General features: G+C 47.9%; 1 protein-coding gene across 1 annotated transcript in view; it reads right to left on the minus strand.

The window, feature by feature from the left end:
• Nucleotides 1-13,913: 13,913 nt before the first annotated feature.
• The window catches only part of MYO15A (myosin XVA), a 131,583-nt gene continuing 118,297 nt past the window's right edge, over nucleotides 13,914-27,199 (minus strand). Inside the window, exons 62-67 of the mRNA XM_038762787.1 lie at nucleotides 22,891-23,051; nucleotides 22,114-22,247; nucleotides 19,230-19,363; nucleotides 16,966-17,099; nucleotides 15,895-16,035; nucleotides 13,914-14,642 (exon numbers count right to left, since the gene is read on the minus strand). Of these exons, the coding sequence (XP_038618715.1) occupies nucleotides 14,541-14,642; nucleotides 15,895-16,035; nucleotides 16,966-17,099; nucleotides 19,230-19,363; nucleotides 22,114-22,247; nucleotides 22,891-23,051 (806 nt within the window). The 3' untranslated portion in view covers nucleotides 13,914-14,540. The remainder of the gene's footprint in view (nucleotides 14,643-15,894; nucleotides 16,036-16,965; nucleotides 17,100-19,229; nucleotides 19,364-22,113; nucleotides 22,248-22,890; nucleotides 23,052-27,199) is intronic.

Raw genomic sequence — 27,199 nt, forward strand, 5'->3', positions numbered from 1 at the left:
GTCTGGGTGGATAGGAAGGAGTGGATCCAGGAAATGTTGCGGAGGAAGAACCAGCAGGATTTGGCAGAGGCGTGAATGCGAGACTTAAGAGACAGGAGTCAAGGACGACATCAAGTTTGCGGGCTTCAGGGACAGTGTTAGCGGCAGAAATGGGAAAATTGGTCATACGAGGGGAGGTTTGGGAGGGAATCATTCAATCAATAAAGCAAGCAGTGTGGTCTATAATAATAATAATAATTTTGGTATTTGTTAAGCGCTTACTATGTGCCAAGCACTGTTCTAAACGCTGGGGAAGATACAAGGTAATCAGGTTGCCCCACATGGGGCTCGCAGTCTTAATCCCCATTTTACAGATGAGGTAACTGAGGTACAGAGAAGTTAAGTGACTTGCCCAAAGTCACACAGCTGAGACGTGGCAGAGCCGGGATTAGAACCCATGACCACTGACTCCCAAACCCACGCTCTTTCCACTGAGCCTTGCAGCTCAGTGGGTAAGCAAAACACTGTACTAAGTGCTTGGAAAGTACAATACAGCAATAAAGAGAGACAATCCCTGCCCACAGCGGGCTCCCAGTCTAGAAGGGGGGAGGGTGACATCAATACATGTAAATAGGGATCATTATTATTATTATTATTATTATTATTATTATTGTTATTATCTGGGGATTTGGAGGAGGGGGTGAAGCCAGGGGGAATTTTCAGGGTCTAGTGGAAAGAGCATGGGCCTCAGTGTGACCTCAGGCAAGTCCCTTAACTTCTCTGTGCCTCAGTTTGCCTCATCTTTAAATGGGGATTAAGACTGTGAGTCCCATGTGGGACGGGGACTGTGTCCCACCTGATTATCTTGTATCTACCCAAATGCTTGATACAGTGCTCTGAACGCAGTAGGTGCTCAATAGGTACCATTTATTGATTGATTGATAGGGGAACCACAGTCTTGTGGGACACCCACAGCTAGAAGATGGGCAGTAGAAGAGGAGCCAGTGGCTGAGACGGAGAAGAAGACCATAAAGCCCAAAAGGGAGGGCAGAAAGAAATGGTAATACTTATCTTCAGCCAGAGATGAAACCAAACAAAAAAAGGACTTGTAATAATAATATAATAATGATGGCATTTATTAAGTACTTACTATGTGCAAAGCACTGTTCTAAGTGTTAGGGAGGTTACAAGGTGTCCCATTGGGGGCTCACAGTCTTAATCCCCATTTTACAGATGAGGTAACTGAGGCCCAGAGAAGTTAAGTGACTTGCCCAAAGTCACACAGCTGACAGTTGGCGGAGCTGGGATTCGAACTCATGACTTCTGACTCCAAAGCCCGGGCTCTTGTAAACATTTAGGTTTTCTCTTCTCTTTTCCTTCCCATTTATTGCTTAACCCAACAATGGCAAACAAGAGGAGAGGGCGGCTACCTGGGCCTCTCCGCACTAATTGAATTTGTTCTTGGGTTAGTCTGACTTAGCCTCAAGTGGTTTGGAACCTGAAGACCAGGAAGATCCCATAATAATAATAATAATAATAGTACTTGTAAAGCACTCAGTATGTGCCAAGCACTATACTAAGCCATGAGGTAATACAAGATAATCAGATTGGACAACAGTCCCTGTCCACATGGGGCTTACTGTCTAAGTAGAAGGGAGTGGGATTTAATCTCCATTTTCCAGACGAGAACGCTGATGCACAGGGAATTTAAGTGACTTGCCAATGGTCACCCAGCAGACAAGTGGTGGGGCCCAGAATTAGAACTCAGGTCCTCAGACTTCCAGGCTGTGCTCTTTCCATGAGGCCCTGAGGGGTCTAACTCAGTGTGGTGTAACCCAGAGGAGCAAATTCCACAGCAAATAACAACCCACCCCTTTGGTTTTCCAGGCCATTCCCTGGGGCATGGTGGAACTGGGGATAGGAATGGGAGGGGAAGGAGATCAGTGAGCTATTCTGAAATTAGAAAGATGCTGGAGACCCGTTCCTAGGACCAGACTGGAAGATATATTCCCTCTGCACAGCTCCTTCTGGTCTTGAGGCTGGGGTTGGACCTCAGCCCATCTTGGCCTAACTAAGCCCTGGACACAGGCACCTAATAATAATAATTATGGTACTTGTTAAGCACTTACTATGTTCCAAGCACTGTTCTAAAAGCTGGGGTAGAGTCAAGTTAATCAGGTTGGACACAGTCCCTGTCCCACATGGGACTCACACTCTTAATCCCCATTTTACAGAGAAGGTAACTGAGGCCCAAAGAAGTTAAGTGACTCGCCCAGGGTCGCCCAGCAGACACATGGCAGGGCTGGGATTAGAACTCACTCTGACTCCTTGTCCCAGGCTCTATCCTCTAAGCCAAGCTGCTTCTCAGCGAGGCTGCTACCTGTTTCAATCCACACACACTCAGCTCATCTCCAGCAGAGAGGACCCCTAGAAGGCCTTTTCTGTGGACGATGGAAAAGAACAAGAAAAGACAAAGAGATAAAAGAATGTTGAGTTGTCTGGGAAATGTCAATTTTTAATCAGAACAGCAAGATCACCCCTTGCCCACTATCTCCACCTCCAAAATATACAGGAGAAAAGGACCGAACAAATTCAAGGAACATAGTGTTCAATTTGTACTTCCCAAGCGCTTAGTACAGTGCTCTGCACATAGTAAGCTCTCAATAAATACGATTGATGATGATGATGATAGTGGGGACCCAAATCTTTCCAGTATATTTGTATGGCAGTGTCAATAGCGTGTGTAAGAGGGAAAATGGGGCAGTGGCAGAGCACAGTATTAAATTTAGCTCCTGCCCTATTCTCTCTCAGCCTTTGGGGATTCATTCTCCTTAAAGTAAGAGGCAGCAGAAATAAAGTGAGCTGGTAACCTCTCCGTTGCTGCCCTGGCAGCAGGGTTACTGAGCGGCTCAGGAAGTGTTTCTCTCCCTTGTTCTTTTTCCAGTTCCATTAGCTAGTGGTCATCTCCTCCGAAATTGACTCTGACAGAGCCCCATTCTGGGTCAGAGGTCAAAGACCAAGTGGTCAGGGATGAAGGCCAGGCTGGGCTGTGGTCCTACCCCATCCATTCACCAGGTCCAAACCTCGGCCTCGTTGGGATTCAGTGGTAAAATCAGGGAATAAATAGCTATTTCCTTAAATGAAGAAAAGTAGGTTTCTCTGAAACTAGATCTGGCTGGTTTGAGTGCGGAACCTCTCTCCCAGGGCCAGGCAGCTCTGCCTTACTTCCCCAAATCAGCCACAAAATCAATGTGGTGATACGTCAACATTTTCTGTGGCCTTTTCCATTCCCCCATCCACCACTCACTGGTTATACTCCTTCCAAAAGCAGAATTGCTTTGATATTTTTCCCCTGGAAACCAGTCACTGACCAACTCTATACTCCAAATTTGGACGGAACGATTTTGAGAACGACACAGGTAATATTGCAAGTGTTTTCGAGGTTTGTCTAGAACACAAAGCATAGTGAGAAGCCTCAAGTATTTTCTTTCATCCTTTTAGGGATGCACGTCTCATAATGATCTCAACTGTGATGAAGAGACTGAGGATCTTGAACCTTAAGGAGAAATTCAGATCCAAGAAGCAGCCAAGTGAGAAGCAGCATAGCCAAGTGGATAAAGCTCGGGCCTAGGAGCCAGAAGACCTGGGTTCTAATCCCAGCTCTGCCGCTTGCCTCCTAGGTGACTTTGGGCAAGTCACTTAGCTTCTCTTCGCTTTAGTATTCTCAACTGCAAAATGAGGACTCAATACACATTCTCCCTCCTGCTTACACTGTGGGTCCCATGTGAAAGAAGGGCTGTATCCCCCCTGATTAGTTTGCATCTACCCCAGCACTTAGAAGAGTGCTTGACGCATAGTAAGAGCTTAACAAATGCCACTACAAAAAAAAAGGGTAAAGGAAGTTCAGGTTGGTCAGTGTGTCAGTTCAAAAAAGGATCATAATCAACTACTTGTGAGTTCACTATGCAGCCTTTTTTTTTTTTTGTCGTTAGTGGTGGTGCTGATGGGGAGAGATTTGTCCAGTTGAGAGAGGGCATGATCTTCCCCATGCATGATACTCCGTTTTCCTGTAAATGCCCCAACCCATATCTCTCTGCACCTCCAAGATCCTCTAAAAAAATCACTTCCTCCGAGAGGCATTCCCTGGTGAATCCCTCACCTTTCTGGTTTTGCCACCCATTAAAACTGCCTTAGTTGTTACATCCGCGTCTGTTGATTTGTGTTCCACTGATTTGTTTGTTTTGTATCATTTCTATCTATACCCTTACTTTCCTCTAGACTGTGAGGGAACGTATCTACCAACTCTGTTGTATTCTACTCTCCCAAACAATCAGTGCAGTGCTCTGCATACAGAAACAGAAAATACCACTGATTGATTGATTACCTATTATCGATTCGACAAGTTGTGCCCATTTACCTCCTTCCTTAGATTGTAGGTTCCCCCAAAGCAAGGACTATCTTTTGCTTCTATTCATCATCATCATCAATTGTATTTATTGACCGCTTACTGTGTGCAGAGCACTGTACTAAGCGCTTGGGAAGTACAAGTTGGCAACATATAGAGACAGTCCCTACCCAACAGTGGGCTCACAGTCTAAAAGACTTATATTGTGTGTTCTGAGGTGCTTAGCGCACTGCCCAATAAATTGCGCAGGAAGTTCTCAATAAATGCAGATAATAATGAGGGCGATAATTAGCTGTTGACTGGGTGCACATGTCTGAGAGTGGTCATTATACCTGGCAAGTTCCCCTTCTCTGTGCACCGGCTGACAAACTATTTGGGAGAAGTAAATGTCCCTCTGTATCCAACTGAGAAGCAGCATGGCCCAGTGGCTAGAGCACAGGGCTGGGAGTCAGAAGGACATGGGTTCTAATCTTAGCTCTGCTACTTGTCTGCTGTGTGACCTTGGGCAGTCACATCACTTTTATGTGCCCCAGTTACCTCATCTGTAAAATGGAGATTAAAACTGTGAGCCCCTTATGGGACAGGGACTGTGTCAACCTGATTAGCTTGTATCTACCCCAGTGCTTAGTACAGCTCAGTGGAAAGAGCACGAGTTTGGGAGTCAGAGGTCATGGGTTCAAATCCCAGCTCCACCAATTGTCAGCTGTGAGACTTTGGGCAAGTCACTTACCTTCTCAGTTACCTCATCTGTAAAATGGGGATTAAGATTGTGAGCCTCATGTGGGATAACCTGATCACCTTGTATCCTCCCCAGCGCTAAGAAACAGTGTTTTGCACATAGTAAGCGCTTAACAAATGCCATCATTATTACTATTATTAGTTAGCACTTAACAAATCCCATTTAAAAAAAATTGGTCTTTCCATTCTGCACCGGACTTGTCCCTGAAAAAGTCACCTCTTCCAGGAGGCATTCTCTGATGGATCTTCCCTCCTTCTGTCTCACCATCCCATCAAACTCCTCATACACTTATCTGGGGTTATTTTGTTCTTGATTTATTTACTCCCATTTTCACCTCTATTGCCTTAGTCTGAATTCCAAGTCTTCAACCCTCCAGTTGAATTATCACAGTGCCTATTTTCCCAAATTGCCTAGTTGCTTCAAGCAACTTTTTTTGCAGGAGAAGAAACTACATTTGAACTCTCAGATGTGCAGATCACCGGTCTAATTTTTAGAATGGAATTGGGGCCCTCTGTTCATAGATTTTCTCCCGGAATCCAATTTCTCTTGGACTTAACCCCAGACTGCCTCTCTGGAGAACAATATGATCCAGAGAATGTCAAGGTTTAGTTGATGTTTGTGCAGAGCTTTGAGATCTTTGGGTGGTTTGTGCTAAAGAAGTATGGCTATTTTCTTAAGAATGCTTAAATAAAACTTGGCTTGGGGATAGGCTAGTTAATACTGGGAGGGTTAAATTAAGCTCTCAATTGTTCAGAGTGATCAGCTGGGTCGTGATAGTTTTTTTGGGCTAAGGATTAGAGCTAAGTAGGATCATTAACTCTCCTTGCAGGGTGGGCTGAATTGGGTTCTTGAACACCTCACAAAGCATCATAAGTCATTTCAGGAGAGTCAAGATTAGAAGGGACTCCAAGAAAATCCAAATATCAAATTAAAGCCCCCTTGGAGGCCCTTTGAAAATTGGACCCTAGAGTTCATAGATAGCCAATGACACCGTTATAATTGTGCTTCTTCCCTGCCCGGAATGTCCTCCCACTTGCCTCAATTTCCCCAAACCAATTCTCTTCCCTCTTTCAAAGCCCTTCTAGAAAGTCACTTTTTCCCAGTAGCATTCTCTGATTAACCTTCCTAGTCCTGCCATCAGCCACTTTAGCATTCTTGTGTTCTTTGGTTTTATTCATTTCCCTGTGCCTCATTTGTATCCATGCCTTTCCCTTCACTGTTGCATACTCATCTGTTGATATCTACCGCTTCCGGGGCTGGACTGGCCTACTGGGAAACTGGGAAAATCCCAGGGTGCCAGCGCCCAACTGGGCTCATCTCTAAGCAGCTAGAGCTCCAAGTAAATGAAGAAACACTCAGAGCCACTGCCAGTAAAGCGATGCATGACTGGCTGGTGGGTGGAGATGGAGAAACTTGCTTTTTAAATCCCATCTCTTCTTGCTCTCCCCTCTTCCTTTCTCTCCTTCTCAGAGGCAGGTCTCTCTGATCGCCCAGGTCTGACCATCTCCCCACAGCACTTATGTACCTATCTGTAATTTATTTATAGCAATGTCTGTCTCCCCATCTAGGCTGTAAGCTCGCTGTGGGCAGGGAACATGTCTACCAACTCTCTTACATTGTACTCTCCCAAGTGCTTAGTACAGTGCCCTGTTATTACTCTATTACTCTATTTATTTATTTATTTATTTTACTTATTACTATTTTACTTATTACTCTATTAGTCTATTACTCTATTTATTTATTTATTTATTTTACTTATTACTCTATTTATTTATTTTACTTGTACGTATCTATTCTATTTATTTTATTTTGTTAGTATGTTTGGTTTTGTTCTCTGTCTTCCCCTTTTAGACTGTGAGCCCACTGTTGGGTAGGGACTGTCTCTATATGTTGCCAATTTGTACTTCCCAAGCGCTTAGTACAGTGCTCTGCACATAGTAAGCACTCAATAAACACGATTGATGATGATGATGATGCCCTGCACACAGTAAGCGTTCAATAAATGTAATTGATGGTAAATTTCTTGAGAGTTTCCCAAGTAGCTGGTTCAATGCTCTGACCCCAGTAGGTGCACAGTAAATACTGCTGCTACTGAAACTCAGTGAGGGCTCACTCTAGTTTTGGTCTTTTAAATTTAGAAATGTGTCATGCTTAGTGTACTGCTATTCTCAAAGGTAGTCGGGCTGACTCAGTTTACCTCGAATCTGCACCACCCTTCCATCTTCAGAGCCGAGGATCTCCCCGCAGCTTTCTACTCTGAAGACACAAGAGCAGGATCTTTTGAAACTTCAAAGAGAGAAAAATGGATCCTGGACTCACAGCCAGAAAGAACAATGTTGTCAGCCTGGTACTGGCATTGGCAACCTTTGAGAACTGGGACATAAAAGCTAGAGAGAGAGCTGAAACCAGAGAAAAGGTAAAAAAGCCTAAAGGGATTCTGAGTTTCTGGGTCTTCCAGGAAGACCATGTGCGAGATGTGTGTTCAGAGGAACACCGATATTCATTAATATAATAGTAATAATGATGGCATTTGTTAAGCACTTACCATGTGCAAAGCACTATTCTAAGCGCTGGGGGGATGCAAGGTGATCAGGTTGTCCCACGAGCCTCAGTTCATGGAACATGGGCACCTCTTGGAGCCAGGACGGTGGTAAGAAAACCATCAGTGTCTGCAGAGGGACTCTCATTTCGGGGTCAGGGACCATGGCAGAATATTTTCCAGATACTTTTCCCCTGACTTCATGCAGTTCCCTTCCCGTTAAAAGATTCCCTCCCTTGTCTGTGGTTTGACTGCTGTCCTCCTCTCCGCTCTGGAGACTCATCACTCCTCCCTCTCTCTCTCCCCATCAATCTCCTGCCTTCCACAGGGGTCCAGTGCTCTCAAGACGCCAATACCCGTGGTCTTCTGCCATCATTACCATTCTAGAACCCAGTCCAACGTCCAGACCTTTAGTCTAGTAGTCTTGGGGAAGCGAAGTTCCTTTGTTTTTCCCAAACCTGGGCCTCTCCTGACAGCTCTCCCTGTGCCTGCCAGAGTCGCTTCTGAGATTAGCCTTGCTACTCTGTGTCTTTCAGCCGGGTTTCTTTCTTCTCTGCATTCTGCTCGTGTGGCTGTGTGTTCTGGGAAATGTACAGGAGTGATTTTCCTTGGCATTCAATGGGTTACCAGCCCTGTGCAGCGGGCAGGCTTCTTCCCTCTGGATGACCACAGCGCTCTGCTAACAAATCCAATCTGGCTCAGGGAACGCATTCCATTCTCAGGCTGCTTCTGACAGAGGTCTGATGCTATCATGGTAGGACAATAGAAAGTCTTGGCATTTCCACTTGCCTCCGGAGTAAAGCAGGAGCAAGCGGAGGGCTGAATGGGGTTGAGGAAACAGCTGAATGTCAGAGTCTAGGAATGGAACAAGATGAAATATTTTTGATTTCCCAGCCAGGGTACAAAGAGGAGGCTACAGAAAGCAGAATGCAAGAGGCCCCCTCCCTCATTCATTCATTCATTCAATCGTATTTATTGAGCACTTACTGTGTGCAGAGCACTGTACTAAGCGCTTGGGAAGTAGAAGTTAGCAACATATAGAGATGGTCCCTACCCAACAGTGGGCTTTGTGCCCTTTCTCACAAAGACCAGCTCCAGCCAGCCTGGTCCTCCAGATGGGTCAAGTGAGAAGCGTGTGGCCTAATGGAAAGAGCAGGGGATCTGGGAGTCGGAGGATCTGAGTTCTAATTCTGGCTCCACCCCTTGTCTGCTGTGTGACCTTGGGCAAGTCACTTATCTTCTCTGTGCCTCAGTTCCTTCTTCTGAAAAATGGGGATTAACACTATGAGCCCCATGTGGGACATGGACCATGTCCAACCTAATTAGTTTGTATCTTCCCCAGCACTTAGTATAGTCCCTGGCATATAATAAGCACTTAACAAATACCATTAGAAAAAAAAGTATGGTTACCCGGTGGCCAGGCATTCTTATTTTTAAAGGAGCCTGCGTGGCCACAAAGAACTTGACTGTAAATTTGGGGTCAGAGTAGTGGGAGGAAGACTGGGTGGAAAGGAAGTCTATTTAGGAATAAAAAAGGCACAGCCTTTAGGGGATGAGTGAAGGGGAGGACTTTAGGGTAACTGCACTGAGGCGAGGGAGGGGGAGATCTTCAAAAACAGTTATTGAACTTTTCTTGAGTGTGAGGCAATATAATAAGCCCTGTTTGTGGGTGTGGTGGGGTGGAGGACAAGGGGAATACCTAGGATGATAATGATTTTGTTCCTGTCCTTAAGGAGTTTACAGTTTGACATATGTATTGACTGAAATACAAGCAGTAAGAAAATGGGTAGAATTATACACGCATATATGTACAACACAGTCCTAGCCTATAAAGGTAAATGCATAAGCGGGTAGTTGATGAGGGCTAGCGTGTGGAAGGAGAAGGTAAAGCAAAGCTTGGGGGTGCTTGGTTTAGGCCTGTAGGCTCAGAACTTGAGTAGGGATATCATGTCAGTAATAATACTACTACTACTAATAGTGGCATGTTAAACGCTTCACTATGTGCCGAACACTGCACTAAGAACCGAACTAGAGACAAGATAATCAGACACAATCTCTGGCCCACATGGAGCTCAAAGTCTAAGGGGGAGAGAGAACAGGTATTGAATTTTCACCTTATAGTTGAGGAAACTGAGGCACAGAGAATTTAAATGGCATTAATAGAATGTCACACCGAAAGCAAGTCTGAAGCCCAGAAGTGTTGGAGTAGGGGAAGGTGTCCAAGAACCATGACATGACTTGGAACATGGCAAGCTGGGGACTGGGGTTGGTAGGATCTGGTCGAGAAACTGTAGGGCTGAAATGCTGGGACAGGAGCAGTTCTTGCCTCATCCGAATGTCCTTGCCTTGAATTAGGACCACCAAGCTTTTGGACATAAGGACCAAGGGCTTGACTAATTTCCCCGAAGCACCCATTAAGAACGGCTCCCACATCCTCTCAATCGGTTCACTGCTGAACGTCTCTCTCCAGGAAGAATAGCCACATTACCGCAAAGCCACTCCACTTGTGTTAAAATCTCAGCCAGAAAGCTGAGGAGAACTTTGGACTCTCCTAAGCATTTAGTACAGTGCTTTGCACATAGTAAGCGCTTGATAAATACTATTGAGTGAATGAATTCCGAGTGGCAAAAAAGAAGAAAACCTAAACTCCAGTGGTTTAGTAGGTATGATCACTCAGGAGATTATTTTCCGCTGCCAGACTATGCCAGGTTTGGTTGGTTATTCACCAAGATTTCTGCCTCCTTTTCCTCCTCCATCCCCTCCTCACCCTTCTCACCTTCCTCCTTCCCCTCCTTCTCCTCATCTTTTTCATCCTCCTCTGTCTCCTCCAGAGGCCCAACGATTTCTGTTATGCAAGGAGCCCACCAGACAACCTAGAATGCAGTGCAGCTTGGGTTCTTGTGCAGCCTGTTCTGAGTGTAGTCAGTGCCGCTGCTGTAGAAGAATGTCGGGAAATGGTGGGGGCCAGGGTAGGGAGAAAGAAGACTGAAACTCAAAAAGAAACAGGTCCAAGCTGTTGGATTGCTAGGTATTTCCCCAAATGTACTTCTACCTTATTGTCTCACTTGTGGTGGCTAGAAACAAAGTGGTGCCCCGGGAGAGGCCGGGCCCATTGGTAGCAGGGGAATTTGCTGGGGAGGTAACTAGACATAAGGGTGTTTGCGGAGAATGCTGTCGTGCTTCGCCTCTTGAGAGTACAATTCCCTGAACCAGCCCAACCAGCTCCAGGGAGGATTTCCATCCCCTGAAGGTATTTATTTTGTTGGGAGCCAGGGAGGATCACGGCCCTGGCTCTATCAAGTTCCAGCAACCAAAGCGTCTCTGACTGGAGGGCCCCATCCACATTGGCAGGCGGCTGAGGGAGAGACCTGGGAGCTATAGCTCTGGCTGACTTCTCCCCAGCGTGACTCATTTTCCTTCGCCCTGTTTCCAGTCACCTGGAAAAAACAGTTTCAGGCAGCAACTTGCCCCAGGGAAGGGAGAGAGAGAGGCGGGACGGGGCAGAGCCAGACTAGCGAAAGGGAAAATGCTTGACCTCAGGAAGAGCTTCAGTCTTGCTGTGTTGCTTCACCCAGCCCCTGTTAAATTGTTGCTCTGGGATCCCCTAGCTTCACTTAAAAGAGTCGTCTTCCTCCTCTCTTCTTCTTCTTGTGCTTTCCTCATCCCACCTCGTTCTCCCAGGCAGAGCACTGGCTTCTCCCTCACCTCTGGCGGCTCTCTGCGACCTGCTCTTCATCATGTCTTATGTTTGGGGGGCTTGGCTTTGGTATCCCCCTTGGAACACAGGCTATGCTGCAGTGCACCCTCGGGGAAGATCAAGGACCAAAGGCCCAGCCCAACGGTTGTGTCCAGAAGCCAGCCGGAGAGGTCTGCTAAATGCAGTCTCCTCCAAGCCTTTCCCCTCCTCTCACCCTTCAAAGCCGGGGGCCAGTCCTTCAGAGAGGATGGGTCTGGTGAGAGAGAGGGGGGTGAGGCGGGAGAGCCACTGTGACTGTGGCTCTCACTGAGGAAGGTCTGCTCGTCCCTCTGCCTGAGAAGGGCAGAAAAGGCAGGGGAGTGGAGATGTAATAATAATAATAACTGTGGTATTTGTTAAGCTCTTACTATGTGCCAGGCACTGTACTAAGCACTGGGGTGGATACAGGCAGATCGTGTTGAACACAATCCCTGTCCCACGAGAGGCTCATGGTCTTAATCTCCACTTTACTGATGAGGTAACTGAGGCCCGGAGGAGTGAAGTGACTTGTCCAAGGTCACACAGCAGACAAGTGGTGGAGCTGAGATCAGAACCCAGGTCCTTCTGACTCCCAAGCCTGTGCTCTCTCCACTAGGCCACACTGCTTCTCTAGGAACCAAGCTGGACAGAACCCAGCCTGGAGGTCGAGGAGACGGTCCTGCATTTGGGCAGGTCTTGAAGCAACACAAATCGAAATAAACATTCCCATTTCTGACCCCACAGCTGCTGACTAGTTCCGCTCCAGGCTGCCAGCCTCCGTCCGGCTCTCAGGCTCCCTCAGGCTTGGCCGGGGACTGCTGTCCGTCCAGATCACAAGTCCCTATCGATTCCTTCTCTGAACATGAGGCCGCCCACGGTGCTGGCTGCCGGTTTTACCAGGAAGGAGAAGCTTTTTGGAGCTTCCCAGCTTGCCGGTGATCACCGGGGAGGCAAATCCCAAAACTAGGTCACCCTGGCTGCCAGGGCTGCAGATCTCACCAAGCTCAGCAGCTGGTGGGGGCAGTCAGTCAGTCAGTCTGGCTCCCTCCCTCAGATAAACCTCTTTAGAGAGCTCAGTTTTCACTCTCTCTCTCTCCACAAACCCTTGGCAAGGGCTTCCCCACCTTCAGTAGGTTCTTGCAAAGAAACCCAGGGGTTGTTGAATCCTACTTCCAGGGGGGTCCAGTCATCCTGCTCCTCAAAGTTTGGCTTTAAAGCCATACGCAGTCTCAACCTCCTTTTCACACAACCCTCTTCCTTCTCCCTACTCCTCCCCAAACTCCTCGCTACCTATTAATGTTAATAATGATGACAATAATAATAATGGCAGTAACAATAATGGTATTTGTTAAGTGCTTACTAAATGCTGCCACTGTACTAAACACGGACATTAATTGACACCCTCTCTCTGAAGCACCTCACTCCTAACCCGGGGAAGCTCGGGCATCAGTTTCCAGCTCTGACTTTCACTTCCCCTTTAACCATGGCTTCCAACATCCCACCCCGATTCCCAGATGTATAGGGAACCTGTGGTGGGGCAGTGCTGGGAAGAGGAACCAGGTGGTACTTAGCCAGAGAGGCGACAGCCCAGGCTCCTTACTCTGAGATGGTTTAGCCAAGGCAGGGAAGAGCTTCATGGTTTCTGCTCCTCACCGGCGTTCGTTTGGGAAGATGGCTGCTGCCGGCATCCCTACCTCTATCAATCAATCAATCAATCATATTTATTGAGCACTTACTGTGTGCAGAGCACTGTACCAAGCGCTTGGGAAGTACAAGTTGGCAACATATAGAGTCAACCTGCTCCTCCGCCATCTTCTTGCCCCACTGAGCCACGTGATCCCGGAGGGCAGCCACACAGGATCTCTTACCCATTAATTGGCCACCACAATGCCCCCCAAAGTGAGGCTGAACCCTTTCAGGAAGAGGCAATTGGGAGTCAAGAATTAGAAGGGGAGGGCCTGGGGCCTTAGGTTAAGACTCGGATAGTGGGCCTGCCTTGCAGGAGGGACTTTTTTATATAATGATATTTGTTAAGCACTTACTATGTGCCCAGCACTGTATTAAGCACTGGGGTAAATGCAAGTTACTCAGGTTGGACACAGTCCATGCCCCACATGGGGCTCGCCATCTTAATCCATATTGTACCAATGAGGTAACTGAGGCACAGAGAAGTGAAGTGACTTGACGAAGGTCACACAGCAGAGAAGTGGTGGAGTTGGGATTAGAACCCAGGTCCTTCTGACTTTCAGGCCCTGAGCTCTATCCACTAGGCCATGCTGTTCAACATCCCTGAGAGGTTTAACTTCTCCAATTTGGGACCAGTTCAGTAAGGCTGGGGCTGGGGTTGCCCTCTGGCCCTGAAACCTCCTTCAGCAAAGCCATTCCAGGAGAGAGACAAAACCAGAACCCCAAGAGACAGTTCATCAGTCCCTAGACCTCCCCCAACAACATCTGCAGGAGACCAGCAGCCGAATGGATCCTCTTATTTTGCACAGGCTACCAAGAAAAATAAAATCAGGCCAAGGTCAAGGGGAGAACAAATATATTATAAAACTGGGAGTCATTTAGTGGGGAACTCCTCTGGGCCCTACATAAATGGAGGCTTTGGGGCCTTTAAAATAGGGGGCCTGAGTGCAGCGTGAACCAGAAACGTGCCCCCTGACCACAGCAGAAAATGTACTCTTGGGATGGGCAGCAGATTGGGGCAAGTAAGGCCGGGGTGCCCTCCTAGGGCAGTGGCACCCTCCTTGGGCAGCTGCTTGGTCTCCTGTACACAGAAGCAACATCGTAGCTTGGGCCCGCACCTCTGCGGAAACCACTTCAACACAAGGAAAAGAGAGAGTTGGCAGATAAGTTGGCCCACGATGAGCTTATAGTTTAGAGATGTTCCCTTCTCCTTTGTTCCCAACCCCACTCCAATCTAAATCCACTCAAATGTTTTTCCCGACCGAGACCCAGCTGTTTGCTTTCCAGATTGCTTTAGTTCCAACTGATTCAGGCAAAGAACCATTGGCTCGCCCGGATTGGGTCTCTGTTACAAATGAAAGCTCCTGGCAGGCAGGGCCTCTCGTGCTTTAGGACATCTGCCTGTCACAGGCCCAACCAAGAGGCCCTAGCTTCTTGCCAGAAGACAGACTGGCCGGTTGTGAAGGAGGTAGAGGGATCACAACAGGGTGATTTCACTGGGGGGAAGAGTGAGTCTTTTCTCCCGGGCGTCCAGCAGGCTTTCCATGTGGGTGGCAACCACGCGGCACAGCTCCAGGCCCTGCAGGGAGACAGAGGCCACGGAGATGATGAAAACACCTGGCACTGGGATGCCCTGTCCTCTCCCGCCCAGGCAGAGCCTTGAGCCTTTCTCTCCTCAATTCCTCACTGTCTCCCTTCGGCCTGACTCCGAGGCGGGCACTGCCCCTAGGATCCAGGGTGAGGGGGCGGCATCTTGTGATGGTGATCCCAGTGATTCAACCTGGGGCACTCAGGATCACTCTGCACCCCAGAAGTCTCTCCTGATGGTTGAAGGGCAAAGACATGGCATGAGTTTGAGAGAGCTCCCTGGCAACACCAGGAGACAAGAGCAATGAGGGAAAAAGAATAAGAATTATTATTGTGGTGCTTGTTAAGCACTTCCTATGTTCAAAGCACTGGAATCAATTCAGTTCAATCAGGCTGGACATAGTCCCTCTCCCACTTGGGGCTCACAGCCTTATCCCCGTTTTACAGATGAGGTGACCGAGGCAATAGTGAGGTTAAGTGACTTATCCAAGGTCACACAGCAGACATGTGGTAGAGACAGAATTAGAATCCAGGTCCTTCTGATTCCCGGTCCCATGCTCTTTCCACTAAGCCATGCTGCTTCACTACTAAGCCATGAGGGAATCAAAGGAAGGCAGGGAGAATACCCAGCCTCCCTAAAAATGCCTTCTGGGATGCTTTGTCAGAGAGACACAGAATCAGAGAACTGAAAGAGACTTCAAGAAATTATCTGGTCCAGCCTCCTGCCTCCAAGCAGATGAATGTTGACACTACCAATACAGGTGACTATCTATCACCTTTTACATTCCATGCCTCCACTGGCATCTTGCTAAACCACTTTTAGAGCAAAAAAGTGCTCCCCTATTCTAGCAGAAGTCTGCCACACACGCCTAGCTTCTCTCATTTGATGTTCTGGGTTGTCATTTATTTATTTATATCAATGTCTGTCTCCCCCTTTAGTCTGTAAACTCCTTGTGGTCTGGGAATATGACTACCAACTCTGTTATGTTGTACTTTCCAAAATACTTAGTACAGTGCTCTGCACATAGTAAGCACCCACTTGACTGATCGTACCAGGTAACAGGAAAAGCAAAGCAGACCTGGAACCATGAGCTCAGTAACCATAGATTATGTCCAGTCCCCGTGGGAAACCTTTCCATGTCCTGGGAATTCTCTAGTTCAGCTTGGGGTCTTGGCTCTTTTAATGCTCATTTCCTAGAAGGAGAAAGGGCAGGGCAGATTCTTTGGTGGGTCCATCTCGGTACCTGCTCAAGCTGCAGCTGCATTATCTTCTGGGACATCAGGTCTCCCAGCATGATTTCCACGTAGGGATAGCTAGAGCCGGCTGTGGGACGCTGGGTCCTGGTAGACTGGATCTCCTTCAGTGGAAACTTCACCATCAGCTCCTGGGGGAAGGACACAGAGGAAACCTCAGCAAAGGCAACCACCGTCTGGTGCATTTTGAGTCTCGGAAGGTAGAACCCAGGCTGGGATTTCAACTTGCTCTATAGGAGGGAATCTGGGTTTTGGATCAGTGGACCGTGGCAAAAGATTCTGGGAGGTGGCCCTGGGAAAGCTGGGTTGGAGTCCAGGTGAAATGAGACTTGGGGGCTAAATTTGCTTCCACACTGACCCAACAGGAGTAGAGCCTGCCCTAACCCAGGCCTACATCTCAGGCCTAGAGCAGCTGGAGATAAGGTAAGTGTGCCCTGTCATAACGCAAGACCTCTTGGTCTCTCAGGATCTCAGCCCTGGGCCATGGCAAGGAAGTGGAGGAAGAGGACATGGAGAAGGAGACATCAAGGGGTCCCAGAAGGAAAGAGACAGGGCACTCCCAAGCCTTTCAGGGAGAAGGCTACCACCAACAGTCTATATTTTGTCTTGGTCCCAAAATCTGTTCAATCCTTCTCTATCTCCCCTACTCAGGGAGTGGAGTTCTTGATGGTATAGGGAGAGATATTCCACATTCTTTCAATTGGAAACTTCTTTGGGCTGGGCATCAACCTCTAGTTCTTACCGGGAACCTGGTTTGGAAGCCCCAAGATGCATGTCTTCTCTGAACTCTGAAAAAAGTCCATGTGACTAGTCCGCAATCACTCAGGGAAGACAGTTGGCTGCCCCCGATCCTGTCCCCATTCAGGCTGCTGTCCCTGGAGGAGGAGCCTAGGGTGGAGGGCCCGTTCCTGTCTGGGGGGATCTCTGATGGCTATTTTGTAGCTCAGTCTCTCAACCCAGGGTTCCTCCGAGGTCAACACCCTGTTTTGGGAGGAAGGGAGGGCTTCCCAAAGTCCCCCCACAAGCAGAGCCGGGTGGCCTCACTGTGGGACCTCACTCACATGGGACTCTCTGTTGAGGAAATTGAGGCCATTCTGGTTGACAGCCAGGATGCAGGGGGAGACCACGGTGTTGTTGCTGCAGCTCTGGATGAAGAAGAAAGAGGATCCAAACATCGGGAAGGCACTGAGGAGCCCTGAAGAGGGAAGGAGAGCAGTCTGGTGAGCCTTCCCAAGGAGGGAGCATCAGAGATGGAGGAGGAACAGAGCCTCAACCTCTCCTGCCCACGGACTCTAGTTCCAAAGACAAAAAGAAAATTGGGCTGAGGAGTCCAAGGATTCCTAGTTGTTAGTTGCCCCAGGAGGGAGAATCAAGGGGGAGAAGGTGCCAAATGAACTGGCAGCTTGGTCAGTTTCCCACCAGACTGGTGTTACTGCTGGCAATTCTGACCTCCATCTTTCCACCCTGACTACTCTAAGCACCAACTCTTCTCACCCAACATCTTGCCAGAACCAGCTGCCGGCCCCTGCTTCTTTACGGGATGTAACTGAAAACCCAGTGGGTCTGAATTATTCTGTTCCACCCAGGGGATGGAGAGGGGGAGAGGAGATGGGAGGCAGAGAAGGAGGTGGGGGAGAGGAGGCGTGAATGCTCCTAATGGATAGAGCACGGGCCTGGGAATCAGAAGGACCTGGGTTCTAATCCCAACTCTGCCACTTGCCTGCTGTGTGGCCTTGGGCAAGTCACTTAACTTTTCTGTATCTCAGTTACCTCACCTGTAAAATGGGGATTAAGACTGTGAGCCCCTTGTGGGACAACAAGGTCACCTTGTATCTCCCCCAGCACTTAGAACAGTGCTTTGCACATAGTGAGCGCTTAACAAATGCCATTATTATTATTATTATTATTAGAGTGTGTCTACCCCAGCACTTAGAACGGTACTTGAAACATAGTCCGACTTGCACTTCCCAAGCGCTTAGTACAGTGCTCTGCACACAGTAAGCGCTCAATAAATACGATTGAATGAATGAATAGTAAGCGCTTAACAAACTCCATCATTATTATTACTTGGGGAGAAACGAGGTGGAGTCCACAGAGCTCAGGGGAACTTCCTGGTTGCTCTTCCCGGTTTTTGGATGCTGCCTTATGGGGTCCCTGCTTCACACCCCCATTCACCTCTCCCTTTATCCTTCCCTATTCCAGAACTCCTGCCTCTTGGAGTACTCCATTACTGAACCAAAGCATTGATCTTCCTGCCACTGGGATCAGTCCACTGGTTCTGGGCTGTGCTATTGTCAGGCTCAAGAGTCCAGCCCAATCAGAATCCCCCCAGGTTTGCCACGGAAGGGGCAGGAATCAGAACCAACCTGGACTCTCTGGCTTCATCCTGTAGTCTCTAAGCTCCTTGGGAGCAGGGACTGTGTCTACCATTATTTATTCATATTAATGTCTATCTCCCCCTCTAGACTGTAAGTTCAATTGAGCGGGGAACATGTCTGCTAATTCAGTTGTATTCTACTCTCTCAAGAGCTTAGTACAGTGTTCTACACATAGTAAGCACTCAATAGATGTGACTGATTGATTACCAACTCTGTTATTTATAACTTTCCCAAGTGCTTAGTACAGTGCTCTGTACACAGTAAGTGATGGATAAATACAACTGGCCTGATCTAGATCCTCCGGAACCGTTGACAGTGGGAGTAACTGTCAGTAGCCGAGACTGATGACCTGACCATGAACGTCTTAAGAGGACCATTCTTTGGGGCTAACTAGGTTCCTGTTTGACTTGCCCACTTGCTTACTTACCCAGATGGATGGCATTCAGGTAAGGGAGAGGAGTCTAAAGAGCAGAAGATCTGAAGGGAGGGGGCCTCCCTGGACACTATAAAATCTCAGAGTAGTTCTGACATGGCAGGCCTCGCTGTGCCCAGGACAGCGGACAGCCCACAGCTCCTTCTGAGAGACTCATGGCTTTGACCGGTGTGCTTAGTACAGTGCCTGGCTCATAGTAAGCACTTAACAAATACCACAGTTACTATTATTACAGCAACTGTATATATGTTTGTATATATTTATTCTCTATTTATTTATCTTATTTGTACATATCTATTCTATTTATTTTATTTTGTTAGTATGTTTGGTTTTGTTCTCTGTCTCCCCCTTCTAGACTGTGAGCCCGCTGTTGGGTAGGGACTGTCTCTATGTGTTGCCGACTTGTACTTCCCAAGCGCTTAGTACAGTGCTCTGCACACAGTAAGCGCTCAATAAATACGATTGATTGATTGATTGATTCTGCAGGTGTCTCCCCTCCCAAGAGGTTTCTTACCCAGGAACTGGGCCCTGGCATGGTGGGGGCTCAGGGCCTGGATCTGCTGCATATGCTGAATCACCAGGTTCAACCAGGCCTGGCCCTTCATCATCCGGTAGAACTGGGGCGGCACGTAATCCTGGACCTCGCGGCTGTGGGAGGAACGAACAGAGACCCCGTTTCAGGGATGGCCAAGGGCACCCTCCCAATGCCCACAGACCTGAAGGATGCGAGGGAGGGATCCAAAAGGTAGCCCGGCCTGCCCAGGCCACCAGGAAACCTGGTCAACCCCCGCTCTGCTGGCTGACTTCCCCTCTTGATGCCTCAGGAGGAAGGGGACAGAGCCCTCCCTTTCTCCCAGGGATGTTGTGACCTGGGAAGGGCTTGAGCTTCCGGGAGAAAGGGACACCAGGAATGGAAGATATTGGTGCTCAAGGGCAGGGACTGGATCTGATTTATCCCCTGCCCACAGTGAGCACCCAAATTCTTGTCAGTCGATCAGGGGCCTGCCGAGCTCCAGGACTGTTGGTGGTGAAGCCTCTCTGGGATTCTCCATCAAGGGTAAGGAGGAATCTGGGGCTCTCTGATCTGTAGATCTCTGACGTAGTCAGATCTCACAGTCTGAGAATCAAATCACATCTTGTGTGGCAAATACCCCGAGGTCTGGTGTTCTCTCCAAATGCAGGAGAATGGCATGGGATGGCATGGAGGGCAACATGGGAAGAGGGTGAATAGGGAGGGGCAGAAGAGAGTGGCATTCTGAGAATTCCAAGCCAATTCGCCCCGTGAGATATTAGGATGAAATGTCTTTTCTGTCTGCACCATGGAGCACCCCTTCTCCTGGAAACACTAAGGAAGCAGCACAGTTAGTGAAAGAGCATTTCCAAGATCCACCCTTTCCTTTCCAAACAAACCACTACCTTGCTGGTTCAATCTCTCATCCTATCCTGACTGGATTACTGCATCAGCCTCCCTTCTGATCTCCCATCCGCCTGTCTCTCCCCACTTCAGTTTATACTTCACTCTGATGCCCAGATTATCTTTGTCGGAAACGCTCTGGGCACGTCACTACCCTCCTCAAAAATCTCCAGTGGTTGCCTGTCAACCTACAAATCAAGCAAAAACTCCTCACTCTAGGTTTCAAGGCTGTCCATCATCTCGCCCCCTCCTACCTCACCTCCCGTCTCTCCTTCTCCAGCCCAGCCCACATCCTCTGCTCCTCTGTTGCTAACCTCCTCACTGTGCCTCGTTCTCGCCTGTCCCGCCGTTGACCCCCGGCCCACGTCCTTCCCCTGGCCTGGAATGCCCTCCCTCCACACATCCGCCAAACTAGCTCTCTTCCTCCCTTCAAAGCCCTACTGAGGGCTCACCTCCTCCCTCCCAGACTGAGCCCCTGCTTTTTCCTCTCCTCCTCCCCTTCCCACCCCCATCCCACCCCCTTCCCCTCCCCACAGAACTTGTATATATTTGTACATATTTATTACTTTTTAAATTTTACTTGTACGTATTTACTACTCTATTTTATTAATGATGTGCATATAGCTACAATTGTATTTATTCTGACGGTTTTGACACCTGTCTACTTGTTTTGTTTTGTTGTCCCCCTTCTAGACTGTGAGCCCGTTATTGGGTAGGGACCGTCTCTATATGTTGCCGACTTGTACTTCCCAAGCGCCTAGTACAGTGCTCTGCATACAGTAAGCGCTCAATAAATATGATTGAATTGAATGAATGGGAGTCAGAGGACTTGGGTTCTAATCCTAGCTCTGCCACATATCTGCTGTGTGATCTCAGGCAAGTCACCTATCTTTTCTGTGCCTCTGTTACCTCATCTGTAAAATGGGAATTAAGACTATGAGCCTTATGTGGGACATGGACTATGTCCAATCTTATTAGCTTGTATCAGAGTTTAGTACAGTGCCTGGCATATATTAAGCGCTTAATAAATATCATTAAAAAATGTAGCAAAATCCTATTTAACCTTGCTCTGTCTGACACAGTCCTCTCCTGGTCCTCCTCCTATCGCTCTGGAAAATCTTTCTCAGTCTCTCACTGTCTCTTCGTCTGCCTCACAGTCTCTGTGAACATCTCTCAAGCCTCTATTCTAATTTCCCTCCTCGTCTCAATTTACACTCCCCCAATCATTCCCACAACTTCACTCATTCAATTGTATTTATTGAGCGCTTACTGTGTGCAGAGCACTGTACTAAGCGCTTGGGAAGTACAAGTCGGCAACATACAGAGATGGTCCCCACCCAACAACGGGCTCATAGTCTACAAGGGGGAGACAGACAATGAAGCAAAACATCAACTATCACCTCCAACAGGTCTTCCTGGATTAATTCTGAACCTCCCCACCTTATATCAGCCCTAACAGCCACCAGTGCTTCCAAGCCCCCAGAGCCCACAGCAGGCATGAATGGTAGGCCGTTCTTTCCTCAGATCTGTAGCTTTATTTTCCATCTGCCTTCCTCACTAGTGTCTACTAACTCCGTTGCATGTTCTCAGCTCCGCAGTGCTCTGCACACAGTGGGCACTCAATAAATACAATTGACTGATTGATCCTCTCCCTGCTGAACCCCAGCCAAGCCCGGAGGGAAAGGTGAGGGAGTGACATCGCAGCTATATATGTATATATGTTTGTACATATTTATTACTCTATTTATTTTACTTGTACATATCTATTCTATTTATTTTATTTTGTTAGTATGTTTGGTTTTGTTCTCTGTCTCCCCGTTTTAGACTGTGAGCCCACTGTTGGGTAGGGACTGTCTCTATATGTTGCCAACTTGTACTTCCCAAGCGCTTAGTACAGTGCTCTGCACACAGTAAGCGCTCAATAAATACGATTGATGATGATGATGATGATGATGATGATGCCCTCAGTCGGGGGCCCGCTTACACACTGGGCAGGTAGACGCTGTCTTTGGCTCGGTGCTGGAGTGCTGCCAACTTGGCCAACTGCTGAAACTGCTGCTCGCTGGGCCTCACGGATGGCAGGATGTTGAAAAGGCCCTTCAGATAGTCAGGAAGGACCTGGGGAAGGGGAGAGCAGGACAGCGCGTCGGGGTCGTGGGTTCTAATCCCGACTCTGCCCCTTGTCGGCTGTGTCACCTTGGGCAAGTCACTCATTCAATCATTCATTCAGTCGTATTTATTGAGCGCTTACTGTGTGCAGAGCACTGGACTAAGCACTTGGGAAGTCCAAGTTGGCAACATATAGAGACAGTTCCTACCCAACAGTGGGCTCACAGTCTAGAAGGGGGAGACAGACAACAAAACAAAACATATTAACAAAATAAAATAAATAGAATAAATATGTACAAATAAAATAGAGTAATAAAGTCACTTCAGTTCTCTGTGCCTCAGTTACCTCATCTGTAAAATGGGGATGAAGACTGTGAGCCCCACACGGGACAACCTGATTACCTTGTATCCAACCTGCTGCTTCCCTGCTGTGTGACTCTGGGCAAGTCACTTCAGTTCTCTATGCCTCAGTTACCTCATCTATAAAATGGGGATTTAATACCAGTTCTCCCTCCTACTTAGGTTGTGAGTCCTGAGTTGGGACAGGGACTATATCTGACCTGATTGTCTCGTTTCTTCCCGAGATCTTAGAATGTAGTAAGCGCTTAGCAGATACCAAATTATTTATTATTATTACTATTATTATTATTACCTGGTTGTAGTGCATGGTCACATAGAGATCATTCTCAAACTTAAGCGGCTGACACCAGATGATGCGCCGGTACCAGAACATATAGTTACTGTCCACTTGTTCCATCTCCGTGGCCACGTCCAGGATGTACTCCCGCTGATTCAGGGGCCGGACATTCTGACCTGAGGAAAACAAGGAGGGACAGACAGACAGAAGCAGAGAGACAAAGAGAGAGAAAAGAGCGGAAATCTGTGTTCGCATGGACACATGTATGCACGAGTGGGGGATGGAGAGGGAAGGAAATACGCTCCCCCCCTTCCCCCTCAACCATCTGAGGTCTCAAAGTCAAAGAGGTCACACCAATTCAGGGCAAAGCCAGGAGCTCAGGCCAACTAGAACCAGAGTGCAGAAGAAAATGTTCTGAATAGGAGTCCTTGAACATTACAAGGTGGTTGGGAGCTGGGAGCATTTCTGGGGGTCTGAGACATCTGGAAGTGTGCTGCATTTAGGAGAATGTGTGTGTGTGTGTTTGTGTGAGTGAGAGAGAGAGTATGCATGTGGTATAAGCATGCATTTGAGAGTGTGTGCACTCCTCTGAGATGCATGAGTCTGCAGGGCTAGTTTGAGGAGGGTTTGCCAAAGTATAGCAGCTCAGATCCCAATATCATTTGTACCTCCCAAGGGCTTAGTACAGTGCTCTGCACACCGTAAATGCTCAATAAATATGATAGAATGAATTATTTGGGAAGATAAGAATGAAATGGTTTCCTACTCCGAGCCCCCCTCCCTGCTGCCATTGAGATCTCCAGCTTTTGTCCAGTCTAACAAGGTAGCAGAGGGGCCACTGGAGCCCCACAGAGCCCAGAAGAGGCTGCCATGCAATGCATGAGGCAGTATTGAAGAATTTTGCAAGACAAACAGCGATTTGCCTTCTGCTCCTCCCCTTGTCCCCATGGACCAGGTCAAGCCTGGGCAAGCTAGTGCAGACCAAAGTAGGCTCTGGGTGAAGGAGGACAGCTTCCCATCTGCAGCAGCCCCAGCAGAAAGAAGTCCCAGCAGCAGTCCCAGCAGTAGTCCCAGGACCAGGAGCCCCAACAGGCCCTCGGCTTGAAAGATTCAGGGGAAACTAGGTTCATTTCATCATCAATCGTATTTATTGAGCGCTTACTATGTGCAGAGCACTGTACTAAGCTCTTGGGAAGTACAAATTGGAAGTTCATTTCAGGGGAGACCCTGTGGGTAGGGCCTGCTCTTAGTGATCCTGGGACTTACTCTTGATCTGGCTAGGATTCCTGGGGCTATAAGAGAACACACCTGAATTTCCAGGAGGTCCCAGAAATGTGTGAGCCTGTTAGGGTTGGGGTGCCACGAGGCCCCTCTGGGTTGGGGTCACCTCATGCCAGGAGGTCTTCCCAGACTGAGCCCCTTTTTCCTCTCCTCCTCCCCATCTCCCCGCCCCACTTCCTTCCCCTCCCCACAGCACCTGTATATATGTTTGCACAGATTTAATACTCTATTTATTTTACTTGTACATATTTACTATTCTGTTTATTTTGTTAATGATGTGCACCTACCTTTATTTCTATTTATTCTGATGACTTGACACCTGTCCACATGTTTTGTTTGGTTGTCTGTCTCCCCCTTCTAGACTGTGAGCCCATTGTTGGGTAGGGACTGTCTCTATATGTTGCCAACTCGTACTTCCCAAGCACACAGTAAGTGCTCAATAAATACGATTGAATGAATGAATGAATCTTATTCCCCCAAGTTGGTCTCAGGTCTACACTTCCTCTTGGCCCACAGCTCCCAGGGGGAAGCCCAGCTTCGGTTGCTTTGTGACATTCCGACAGCTGGGACCCGGGTGGGCCCTGGCCAGGGTTGAGGAAGTAAAGCCATCAGAACTTCCAGGTGCAAAACACATCTGGGAAGAACACAGCCAACCCAGATGCTCCTTGGGTCCCTGGCCACGCCACTGACTCCTGCAGCCAAGAACAATTTAAAGGGGAGAAGGCCCTGAGCCATGACTCCTGTCATGTAACATGTCTCTGGGAGGGCTGCAAAAGACTTTCAGGGCCCCTGTGTCATTTTCTGTCGGGAACAATGTTGAAGTTGAGCTACCCCGGGGACAGAGGTGACACACTCCTAGGAATTCGGGGATTCAGGTGAGGCCTAAACCCTTTCTCTTGACACCCAAGCAGAACCTCCCCTGCCTCTTCACTCAGTTACCTCATCTGTAAAATGGGAATTGAGACTGTGAGCCCCACATGGGACAACCTGATTACCTTCTATGAACCCCAGTTCTTAGAACAGTGCTTGGCACTTAGTAAGCACTTAACATACCATAATCATTATTATTATTGTTATTCTCGCCTGGGGTCCTTTAGAGGATCTGCTTAAATTGTCCAACTCTGCCTTCGGAGTTTGCTCCTCAGTTTCCCTCCCCATGCGGGCCCTAGGACTTTTTTTTTACCTTCACTTAACATCCTCAGGCCCTCCACTTTTACCCCTTGCAAATCCCACCTAGTTCTGAGAGAACTAGATGCCCAGGTGGGAAGAGATGAGAATTTTCCCCAGATACTATGTTCATTATCAACAAGGAATGTGTCTACCAATTTTCTGTTGCATTGTACTCTCCCAAGGTTTTAGTACTGTGCTCTGCATATCGTAAACACTCATTAAATATCAGTGATTGATAATCCACAAATAGAATCCAGTTCCCACAAGCAAGACTTCTTCCTTCCCCAGCTTACCACTCAGTCAATCAATCAATCATGTTTATTGAACACTTACTGGGCACGGAATACTGTATTAAGGGCTTGGGAGATTACAAAATAACTGAGTTCATTCATTCATTCATTCAATCGTATTTATTGAATGCTTACTGTGTGCAGAGCACTGTACTAAGTGCTTGGGAAGTACAAGTTGGCAACATATAGAGATGGTCCCTACCCAACAGTAGGCTCACAGTCTAGAAGACTGAAGACTGCCAACTGAGTTGGCAGACGTGTTCCTTACCCACACTGAGTTTACAGTCCAGAGGGGGATACGGACATTTATATATGTAAATAAATTATGGATATGTACATAAGTTCTATGGGGTTGAGTGAGGGGTGAATAAAGGGTGCAAAATCAAGCAGAAAGGTGATGCAGAAGGGAATGGGAGAAGAGGAAATCAGGGCTTAGCAGAGGAAGGCCTCTTGGAGATGTGTTTTTTATAAGGTTTTGAAGGAGGGTAGAGTGATCATGTTGGATGATGAGGAAGGGCATTCCAGGTCAGAGGCTGGATGTGTGCAAGAGGTTGGAGGTGAGATAGGTGAGATCGAGGTACAGTGAGTAGGTTGGCATTAGTAAGTCGGTTGGTCTAAGTGGGTGGACTGGGTCGTAGTAGAAAAGCAGCAAGGTAAGGTAAGAAGGGGAAACATGATTGAGTGTTTCATAGCCAATTTGCACTTCCCAAGCGCTTAGTACAGTGCTCTGCACATAATAAGCGCTCAATAAATACGATTGATGATGATGATGATGATGATAGCCAATGGTAAGGACTTTCTGCTTGAAGTGGGGTTGGATGGACAACCAGAGGAGGTTTTGGAGGAGTGGGGAAACATGGACTGATTGTCTGTGTAGAAAAATGATCCAGGCATCAGGGTGAAGTACGGATGGGAGTGGAGAGACAGGAGGCAGGGAGGTCAGCAAGGAGGTTGATGTGGAAAACAAGGGTAAGTGTTTGGATTAATGTGGTAGCAGTTTGGATGGAGAGGAAAGGTGGGAATTTAGTGATGTGGTGAAGGTTGAACTGACAGGATTTGGTGACGTTGAATATGTGGGTTGAATGAGAGTTAAATCAAGGGTAATGCCAAGGTTATGGGCTTCTGAGACAGAGAGGATGGTGGTGCCGTCTACTGTGATGGGAAAGCAAGGGAGAGGACTGGTTTTGGGAGGAAGATAGGGAGTTCTTTTGGGAACTTGTTAAGTTTGAGGTTTCTATGGCTGCCCCTGAAGGCACTTCATTGTCTTTCCTTCCCTGTCACCAGACTGACTGTAAGCTCTAGACATCTCTCTAGGCTGCGAGCTCGTTGTGAGCAGGGAATGTGCCTGTTACATTGTTCTACTGTACTTTCCGAAATGCTTAGTACAGTGTTCTGCATGCAGTAAGTGCTCAATAATAGAGAAATTCATTCATTCAATTATATTTATTGAGCGCTTCCTGTGTGCAGAGCACTGTACTAAGCACTTGGGAAGTCCAAGTTGGCAACATATAGAGACGGTCCCTACCCAACAGCAGGCTCACAGTCTAGAATAGCATGGCCTAGTGGCTAGAGCACGGGCCTGG

The sequence above is a fragment of the Tachyglossus aculeatus genome, chromosome 21 (assembly GCF_015852505.1).
Source record: "Tachyglossus aculeatus isolate mTacAcu1 chromosome 21, mTacAcu1.pri, whole genome shotgun sequence".
In the NCBI taxonomy this organism is placed as follows: Eukaryota; Metazoa; Chordata; class Mammalia; order Monotremata; family Tachyglossidae; genus Tachyglossus; species Tachyglossus aculeatus.